Consider the following 10,721-nt stretch of genomic DNA (forward strand, 5'->3'; position numbering starts at 1 on the left):
GACAAATATAATCTAAATATAATACAATATTTTATTTCTGTAGGGTCACACATAGCCCAGCCTCACCTAAACATTCTGCTATTCTGGAGTTTAAAATACATCATCAAATACAAGTTTGAAATAACATATTCAATTCAATTCATATTCAAACATCTGTTTGATGCTGATAAGTTAAAAAAAAATAATTAGAAAAAAATGAATTCATCATGATGATAATTAATAATAATGAATTTTAAAAAGAAATTAGAGATTCACAATGATTTTGGAAAAATTATTAGCATCGGCATACTGATAACGATTCCAATATTATCATGTATCTCTAATTATGACTATAAATACTCAATGATGCAACATCATCTCTGTAAATACAAAAAAAACTCCAGAATGGCAACTTTACAGCTGAAAGAACTTGTAAAAGATTTTAAGTAATTTTGGAACATTTCTGTTGGTCCATTAATCATTAAACGAAGAAAAAAAGTAGACCTGCCAGATTCAAATTATGCCAAAAAGATTAAAAAAAGGCAAAACTGAAGTTACAAGGTTTGGCAGTGCGGCGTAACAGTGATGTAATACATGATTACATATGTAACCCTTCGCTGATGGTACACAGCTAAAAGTATGCTAAAGCTATATAATCACATAAAACAGGAAACTTTAACACTCACCAGTGTTACAGCATTCGGGGCCTCTTACAGGCTTTCTGTGGACCTTTGGTTTATGCTGCTGAGACCTCTAAGACCAGGACTGTGTATGCTTCCTACTCACTGAAGGCAGCTACAAATCAGACAATGGGTTTGTTCCCACCTCCAAACACCCTCAGAGCTGAAATTGTTATGATAATGATTAAGGTTTGGGAGAGCCAGTAGAGTGGGTCAGAAAGTGGTTCATTGCTATGAGGGGGGGGCGGAGTAGTCCGTAGGTGTTTGGGTCACATATGCGCACCATGCTCGGGGCGTGGTTTCCTAACAGCTGGCCTCTGGGTGACAGGCCTCCACAGAGCATAAGAGTCCTGCTCCCAAACTAGAATCTGGATGCATTTGTAGGTCTCTGTCCAACTTTAAAACATTAATTACATTAATTTAAATGCAGCAATTAATTAAATTAATTAATTATTGGTAATTAATTAATATCTTTATTCATCTCCCCTTATTTCATCACTGCCTGCTCTACTGCATCCCGGCTTCATTCTCTTGAAAAAAGCTCAGGACTGTTTGTGAGTCTACAGTCTGTAATGACACAGCAACTACACCACGGTTCCACTTTCAGTAGAGTGCATCAATCGGGGAAACAGCAGACGCAGCCATTCTGATGAATGCTTCTGAACCATATGAAGGTTTTATAGCCGCCAATACCTATTGGGGAAAAAGTAGGCCCAAAAATGATACTTCCACACTGAGACACCAGAAATGATACACTAAGACTTTTTGGCTTAACGTTCCCAAGTTCCCAAGATAAAATATACAATGCTAATATGTACTCTGCTGACATGTCATAGTCTTATCATTATAAATTATTATTAGAGTGAATACTTGAGGATTAGTTCAGTGGTGTGCAGGAATATGCAAAGAGTCAATGTTCAAAAACTAAAGTTAATATTAGGCTCATGTATTAGAAATTAAAAACACTGTAAGGTTCAGGCACCCATAGTCATTAAAAACATTGAAAGACAGTTTAGGGATCAGGATATTATAAATTGTTACTAATTAAATGTGAAATATTCCTTTTGCAGAAATTACACATTTCATCACTGTCACAAAAACCTTGCATGTCCTACAAAATGCACTACAAGCCATTTTGCAGCATTTCTATTGGTTCATTAATAATTATATTTTGACATGATGTGAAGAACAATTGCCAGATTCAAAAATTGTGATATAAAAGTGATAAACAAAAAGGTTTTTGAGTGACTGTGACAATATGCTAGCTTTGAAGCTTTGTAAGGTAAGAGATAGTTTTACCATGGTTCTGAAGAGTTATAATGACCCAAAGAGAAGGTATGCAAGTCTATTTAGACTACCATCACAAAATATCATCAGTAATCCTACTTTTATTTCATTTTATTTATAGACGGTAGTAACAGACGAGAAGAACACATGGAGAAAAAAGGATGTGATACATTCTAATGAGGGATTGTAACTGTGGTTTGGAGGCTGGCGTGCCCCCCGTCACCCTGAGTCCACAGTGCGTGGGTGGAGAGCGCAGGAAGATGGATGGCCAAGCCCCCAGAGCGTGATGGGTATTGCCCATGTCATCACCCAGAAACAAAGACATAAAGCAGCAGGATGGATTGCATAGGGGTGTTGATCATTAGGTGTAAAATCGACAGCGGCCCACAAAAAAATCAAGACGATATCCTACGAGTTCTGCTCCACACCAGTCTTATTCTCATCACAGCAGTGTCTGCTTGCAGCTGATGGATTTGGCCTGTTTCAGTTGGTTTCTCCCATGATTTACCCAGCGTGCCTGATTATGGGGTTGGTGTTTGTTTTTACAAGCTGTTCCTTCTTCTGAATCGGTTTAAAACAGCAGCAATCAATGTTACATTACAGCCCAGACCTCTCAGACTCCATCAGCACTTTAGAGCGTCTCAGTTCTTCAGTCAGAATCCAATTCATCTGCATCTTTAAAAATGCAGTGATCCGGCCCTGCTTCCCTAAAGCATTGTAGTGTAAGGAGATCATCTTAACTGGTAGAGAGAGTGTTCCATTTAAGAATCATCTTCAGGCTGAGATCCTTTAGAAAACCCAGCCCTGACCAGTCCCCATGATGTTCATTTCATGCCCTGTAAAAACACTAATGTGAAATACTGCTTTAATCATCTAAAGCTATTCACTGTATTTATGTTGACTCGACCAACCATTTTTTTTTTACAGTGTATCTCATCCTAGCAATTCAGCAATTAAAAGAGGTAAGTACTGTTTTCATCATGCAAGTCATTACCAGTAATTACACAGGAGTCTATCACACCTCATACCCCTCAGGGGCAGGACAGATTCATTCTACACTAAAACCACTCTGAGAGCAGAAACCGCACACTGTGATTATATGCCACGTTACTGCAGCCGGCCAAGGTTTTCTATTACTCAAACAAATGCAGGTTCACTCTTTCCAAAATCCCTCAGTATTAAAGAGATGATCTCCAGTGTAATTAAAAGTATTGGTACTTTTCTGCACATGTTTATGTACAGTATATGGACAAAAGTATTGGGACATCTGCTCATTCATTGCTTCGTCTTAAATCGAAGGTGTTTACAAAGAGTTTATCCTGCTTTTGTTGGAGTAACCGTCTCTACTGACCAGGAAAGGCTGTCTACTAGATTTCAGAGCATTGCTGTGAAGATTTGATTGCATTCAGCGATGTCAGGATGTTGGATGATCACCACCCCACCATGATGATCATCCCCAACTCACAGTTCCACTGCTCCACAGATCAACGCTGGGGGGCTTTACACCCCTCTAGTCCGTGCCTGGCATTAGTCATGATGCCAATAGGTTCATCTGTTTTATCTATTCCAGAGAGTCCTATTGTATTGGCAGTACGTCTCTACAGGGACTAGACAAGCTCTGTTTGTATGCATTTGCACATCTGTGTCAGCAATGGGTGCAGCTTAAAGTAGCTAAATGTATTGAATGTATCTTGAAAAAGAGTCACTTGACTTATAATAATGAACCAAATACAAGTTGTTCTTCATCTGGGAGAAGAAGCACGTGGTGTAGTTATTTGGAATGGGATGGGTCTATGTAAGGATAGGGTTTATTATAGAACCTTTGAAGAACCCTTTGTGAGGACCAAAAACCCTCCAGTTTTAGACATTCAGGTTCAGTCATTTAGTTCATGTTTAAGGGGCAGCTCTGGGGTGAAGGTTAGCGAGGCAGGCTCAGGACCAGAAGGTCACCGGTTCGATCCGCTCGACCAGCAGGAAGTGAGGACAAGGGGAGTGAAGGTTAGGTGAATGTCTTCCCCCAACATTCACCAAACCCCAGATTAAGATGGGAGCAGTTGAGGTGGCTGCCTACCCCTGAAGGTGTGTGTGTGTGTGTTCACGGTCATGGATGGTTTAAATGGGGAGTCCAAATTCTGTTGTACTGCTGTGCAGCAGCTATAAGGGATGATCATAGTCTTTATTGCTTTGTAATTGGTCACATCTTTCCTTTTTGAGCATTAACATTTTAAGTTTATACGATGAGAGGTACTAGATGTAGTGGATGTACAGTCCAGCAGGTGGCGCCACAAACCAACAGTGGATTTCTCCTGCAGCGGACAGAGCAGATGCACAGCAGACCTACATTGACAGGTTGCGCAAACTGTAGTGTCCCAACAGTTCAGCCTCGTGTTTTCCTTTGGCCAGGTTCAGAGTTCAGAGACGGATCAGCAGAATTCTGCGACAGATACTAACGATAAGAGACGTCTGGGGTCGTTTAAATGGACCTAATGGAGAGTCCTCTAAACCGCGTAAGTGTCCTTCTCCGTCCTGTTGACAACTTCAGACCAATACGTTGGAGCAGTTTACAGCTGAGAGAATTACAACTGAAAGCTGCTCTAAACACCAGTTAGGTTTGTCTGCATGCCCTCCAGAGCAGGCATTTCTCAGCCTATTGGTGCAGTGTTCAGCCTGTAGCGCCTGTACACCCCCCCCCCCCTTCAGAGATTCATGTGTGTTAATAGCAGAGAAAAGACCAAGCAGTACAATGGACTTCATGCCTACAGATGGAAAACACTGCTGTAAGATACCAAAAATAGAAATCACACGGTAGTTTAGTGTTTATTTAACCCTCCTGTGATGTTGAAAATGTGAAAGCGATCCAAGTTTAAAAATATAGGACAAATAGTTGTAATCATATTTGAAGGCTGGAACCTTTCCCTTTGTGTTGAGCTTAAGTAGTGTAATGAACATGTAAATGGAAAAGACTCATTTAATGACAGCTTGTCCCACAGCCATCAACTCCAAGAGAGATTCACATCAACATGAGGAAAAAAGAAAGAGGTGCCAAGCTAGCAAGTCCTAATTACATCTAAACGAAAAAATCTGAATAAAATAAGAATAATAAAAAAAAACGTGTTAAATGTCTAGTTTTTGCCAACACACCCAAAGCTGTGTAAACATGGCATTAGGCATGGTGCCAATACGTTTATGTTGATCTGTTCCAGAGAGTACTATTGGCAGTACTTCTCTACAGGGACTAAACAAGCTGTGTGTGCGCATTTGCACATCTGTGTCAGAACTCAGAAGTAGCCGAACGTATTCATTATAGAAGCCGTGTCCACAAACATTTGGACATATAGTGTATTTTTCTTAACGAAACGTTCTATATAGTCCTTAAAATGAGTCATTTGACTTATAATAGTGAACCAACTAGGAAAGGTTCTTCATCCGAGGGAAGAACCATTTACACAGATAAACCCTTGAATATGAGTGTTTATTTGGAATGGGATGGTTCTATATAAGGATAGGCTTTATTAAAGAACCCTTAAAGAACACGTTGAAAGGAGAAAAATATACTTTTTACTCAGTCCTTGTTTAGGGGTCAGCTCTGGAAAAAGTATTTTTGCAGTGAATTAGCATAATTAAACCATAATAATCTGTAATGGGTGACATTTTTAATTACACTAAATATTAATTAAATGAGTATAAATGGAACTAAATATAATGTTTATAATGGGACAGCCTAGTTGCACTACTGTGGCTCCATCGGCCCGTAAATACAGCCTGTGAAGGATGCAGTCGCTGAATTGAAACACACTATATGCAATTTGTTTACATTCAAGCTTCTGTATACAAGCTACGTTCTGGCATTGCCATGCCTGCAACTAATTTTCTTGACTACTGGAGAACTTGAGGTATGAGATTACATTTCTGAGCTTGGTGAGGAATCCAGGTACCTTATGTTTGGGCAGTGATTAGTAAAACTCACACCTTTCCCAATGACTCCTGACACTATGTCATCAGTGTGTAGTCGCCCCCCCCAGGCTACCTTCTCTTAAGTATGCAGTTACATTTTATGTAATGGTTGGCTGCCTGACCTCAGTGTTGACTGTTAATATGTCAGTTATCAAGTGCATTAACTCCATTACCTGGATGATGTTCAGAAAGCAGAATTGATCTGAGTGTAATGTAATTGGTTCAGGTGAACATTACTACTTTGAGTTGGACTGGTCAAATTTAATTGTGTGTAAAACACAGTTCAGTTGTGTAGAATCACTGTCCATAATTAAATGAACATTGTTTGAAGAATTTTTAACACAGAGTGTAGTTTTGGATGGTTAAACATGCACCGGGTCAGTTTGACCCGGGAACAAGCGTTCAACTCTTTATGACCTGTCACTTTTACTGTAGGCCCATCAGTGTGGCCGAAATGCAAACCGGTTGGTAGGGCAAGAGTATTACGAGGAGGCGATTTCATGCCACGGGGAAGCAGCAGGTAAGTAACTGTGTTCTTATTTCTGCTCTAAACTCTTTCAAACACCAGAATTAAACTAACTTTCCTAAGTATCTTACTCTCCTTCTGTACAGCTCTCCTGGAAGAAGCATTATTGATGACACAAAATGAGCAGGTAGAACATTAATACCTACATTAAAAACACAGACACAAGAATAAACAAAAGGTAACAACATTGTGGCTTATGTGCTTACCCTTAAAGCTGGTCTAAGATGGTGTATGCTGGTCTGGTGATGGTTTAGCTGTTTACCCAGCATAGATATACTGGAACTGAACAAATCCATACAGTGAAGTTCAGCTGTGTTCATCTAACCACTAAATAAATAACACTGTTACAGGCAAAACAACACACTTACTGAGATTTTGACTGTGTGTGTGTGTGTGGATACCGTAACAATTTATTTCACAAGCCCAAGCATGAAATTACCCCCCCCTACACATGTTTAAAAACATCTTTAGGCAGTAGAGATTTAACAGTTTGCCAGTCACTTCATATACATTCCTGTTAAGTCTCAAGTCTCTGATATGTGACTCAAGTCTGGAGTCTTCAGACATTTTATTTTTTAAGGTCAAGCTCTCTCTTGAGCTCCAGAGAGGCAGACATCTTCAGCAGCAACGCCTCATCAGAGAAACACTCGCAAGAAAACCCTCCAAAGAGACATCAGTACCACCAGCCCCATCTAGAGCAGCCTCCAAACTCCAAACAGCAAGCCAGACAGCCCCCCAGTACATCTCCCAAGCACCTCTACGATGGTCTAAAGCAGCCAAAGATGACAGGACTCGGCTGGAGGAGCAAAGCACAGCCATCGCTGACCTCAGAAATGTTGTGGCTGTCCTGCTGCTGGAGAACGAGAAGCTACTGAAGGAAAACGAGAGCCTGAAGGTGGAGAATGCTCGACTGAAGAGAGACCCCTATGCGGACCAGAAGAGTCCCCACCTAACCCCTTAGCTGAACCCTGCCGAGGCCACTCAGGGGCCACCGCCGCTAGACTTACCACTTTTACATCTGCCCCCTAACCTCCAGGAGGAAATACGCCAGTTGTGGGAGAGGGAGTAGAGGGCAGCTGCTGAAGTTTATTGAAAACTGTTCAAATGGTAAAAAAGCTCCCTGCATTTTAGGGATGTGCTGTATGTTGTGGGCAGATTTGAGCAATCAGTAAAATTAAAGTTGGGTCATGTTCAAAGCTAAATGTTCAAATCCCATGATAAGGCACGATACCCATGATAGGGTTAAATTACCCTTAAGAAGTATTTCTCAAACTGGTCCTCAGGGCCCATCCAGAGGTTTCATAAACCTAGTAAAAACACTGGTACTGGTAGACTGGTACAGGATTGGTAGGTAAAAAACTGTGGGAAAAAGGACCCTAAGGACCAGCTTGAAAATTTTAATTTGATCAGATCATTGTGATTTAAACAAATGGACAATGGACATTACCGTTATAGTCATACTGTAATATTAGTGTTGCTGAACAGCTACTCAGGCTAAGCCACTCTGCTGGTTTTTCATGATTCATGAATACTTCATATGTCTAAAGACAAAAAAATAAAGATAGCTTAAAAAGCTGTTGGAATACTGTGTAAATGATTACTGATGCACAGAAATGATCAGTGAGTATCATTTTCCAGACACAAGATATATTTTGACTGATCCATTATTTAATGGAAAATGTAAAACATCTCTTTAACTTCAATGTACATACAGTAGCAAACAACACAAACAGCAATTAAAGCACACCATGTTATAGAAAAATCATAATTAATATATTATATATGTATATTCTGCTATTTACATAATATATTTCAGCTGTAAATCTCACAAGAACTTTTTTTTAACAAACACATGATATACTGCAAACTCTTTTGTATTCGCTTTCTGCACAGTGAATACCTGCCAAACTGTTAATAATTTAATATCGCCTTTGAAATAAACAATAAATGCTAACAGCTTGGCGTTGGCTGACATAAAGGAATGCTGCCATGGTTGTTGGGCTAGCTGCTCTCCCAACTGTCTGAACCTCAGCAGACAGTGTAACTAAACTGTTAGCAGCACAGTAACTACTGATTAGGAATATGTCTTAGAGCATCTTCATCTGGGAAAAACAAACAAACAAACATTGCAGTTGTTCTTTTCCTAATGGTTTCCCACAGCTTACTGTACACACAGCATGTGAGATTGAAAGTGCTGTGCCTAGCAGTTCACCTCTCTTCCTGCCCTGCAGCCTTGCAGCTGCCTGCTCAGAAGAGAGAGATGTATGTCCTCTGTCCCGCTGGTTCAGCCATGCCTCAGCCCCTAATCTCACTTCCTGTCCGAGCAGGAAGACATCAGGGAGGGGGTTAGGTGTCGGAGGGAGGTGAGAAGAAGAGAATTAAATCAAATGAGAAGACAGAGACATCATGGAGGAAGTGATGCGTCCTTGCATGGAAGCAAAAACGTGTTTTCGCTTCGTTGGTGTGAAGTGTGCAGCTCCAGTTTTGGCACTCAAGACCAGCAGTTCCTTCCATTAAGGTTATGAAGACCGTCATGCTCCTTGGAGCTGGTTTGAGGAAGAGGAGGGACGCTGTCAGGACTCTTCCTCTTTGAACTCGTCGACTGTGCTTTGCTCCTTCAAGTGCCTGCTCAGTGTAGCCACAGCATCTTTTACTGAGTGGTAGAAGATGTTTTTCACCTGGAGAATAAAGACAGATGTAAAGGTGAGACTACTTATGTTGCATTTAAGGAAAATAATGTGGGTTACAACTACAACTAGGTCCCAAGTATTTGGACATATTTATTAATTTACAGAATTAGTTTTAATACTTGGAATCAAATTGTTTGCAGTCAATGACTGCCTAAAGTCTGAAACCCATGGACATCACCAAATGCTACGTTTTGTCGGGTCTATATTGCAGCCACCTTCATGCTCAATAGGGTCGAGGTCAGGTGATTGACCCATTTAATAACATTCAATTTCTTTGCTCCTGGGTTGCTTTTTGCTTTCCATCTGTACTGTGAGATGTCAACTTATTGGTTTTGCAGCATTTGACTAAATCTGAGCTTAAAGTATAGCTCTACACTTCAATCAACATCAGTGACCCAGTGACACATGCCATAACAGTGCCTCCACCATGTTTGAAAGTTGATGTTGAATGCTTTGAAACCAAGTAATCTTGGTTTCATCTGTCCAAAGAATCTTGTTCTAGAATTGGGCAGGCTTTTCAGATGTTTTCTCGCAGTCTAATCTGGCAATTAGCACTGAGAATTCCTGAACAGCTACCAAATGCAATTTTCCAGACCTATCTGCTTAATTTGTCTAGACACAAGGAAAAGACCACAACCGGCCATGAAACTGCTTATTATAAATGTCCAATTTGTTTTGAATCAGTGAAAATGGAACTGGTGTATGGAGCAGATCACATGTACCACAAAAAAAACAAAGCCTAAAAACAAACCTTTGCGTAATGTCACACATTTATCATTGCTATATTATTAAATATACACTATCATCCCAAGGCTAGTGAATGTGCAGACTCCAGCGAGTCCTTTATGCCTTCTACATATAATTGGCAAATGTATTATGGCACTGCTGCAGTTACTGCTATTGAAAAAACATAAAACACAAGAACATTAGTGGGAGAGAAGCGGCACCTGCAGTTTGTCCTCATAGTTAACTTGGTCTTTGAGGGGGCGGAGCTCTTGGGTCAGGTAATAGGAGTTGTGGGCGTGCTCAGGAGAGACAAAGTCCACATTCACTTGGATGCAACTGTGCAAATTCATAACCTGCACACAGTGAGAACATAACCGAATACATGAAGAACATCCATAATTCATCAAATGGAAAAAATGGCTTTTGTGAATTAAGAAGCTGCTGAAAATTCAATGACAATATGTTTGAATGTCACAAAAATGGAAATACAATTTTACTGAATTCAAAAACATGAACAAGAGGAATGCTCAGAGGAATGCTTTTGCAAAAAGACTTTAGGACTATAGGACTAGTACAGTCCTATAGATACTGAAATTGTAGATTCCCTCTCAATAATAGGTAATAAATGCATCCATTTAGACACAAAAAACACTTTCTTCTCCTCAATAGAGACCAAAAAGAATCTTTTTTCACTATAAATAAACACATCCTAACCCAACAATAATATTTAAAGAAAAGCAGAAGCTGTGGTATAAGCCTTTGGCAGGGGTTAAATTCCTCAAACCTACACACACAAGGCTGACCACAAGAAATTAGATTAAATGTCAGGGACGTGAAGGTTCTAATATCTCTGCCCTTCCACTGTATTCAGCCACTGTG

General features: G+C 40.1%; 2 protein-coding genes across 2 annotated transcripts in view; one reads left to right on the top strand and one right to left on the bottom strand.

The window, feature by feature from the left end:
* Positions 1–4,283: 4,283 nt before the first annotated feature.
* Positions 4,284–7,986, top strand: nrbf2a (nuclear receptor binding factor 2a). The gene is made up of 4 exons (XM_072690442.1): positions 4,284–4,453; positions 6,336–6,420; positions 6,513–6,553; positions 7,007–7,986. The coding sequence occupies exons 1-4, from the start codon at positions 4,424–4,426 to the stop codon at positions 7,385–7,387; spliced, it is 537 nt and encodes a 178-aa protein (XP_072546543.1). The 5' UTR covers positions 4,284–4,423; the 3' UTR covers positions 7,388–7,986.
* Positions 7,987–8,072: 86 nt separating this feature from the next.
* Positions 8,073–10,721, bottom strand: part of jmjd1ca (jumonji domain containing 1Ca) — a 64,479-nt gene continuing 61,830 nt past the window's right edge. The window contains exons 26-27 of the mRNA XM_072689563.1: positions 10,064–10,195; positions 8,073–9,104 (exon numbers count right to left, since the gene is read on the bottom strand). Of these exons, the coding sequence (XP_072545664.1) occupies positions 9,000–9,104; positions 10,064–10,195 (237 nt within the window). The 3' untranslated portion in view covers positions 8,073–8,999. The remainder of the gene's footprint in view (positions 9,105–10,063; positions 10,196–10,721) is intronic.

This window comes from Salminus brasiliensis, chromosome 10 (genome assembly GCF_030463535.1).
Source record: "Salminus brasiliensis chromosome 10, fSalBra1.hap2, whole genome shotgun sequence".
Classification (NCBI taxonomy): domain Eukaryota; kingdom Metazoa; phylum Chordata; class Actinopteri; order Characiformes; family Bryconidae; genus Salminus; species Salminus brasiliensis.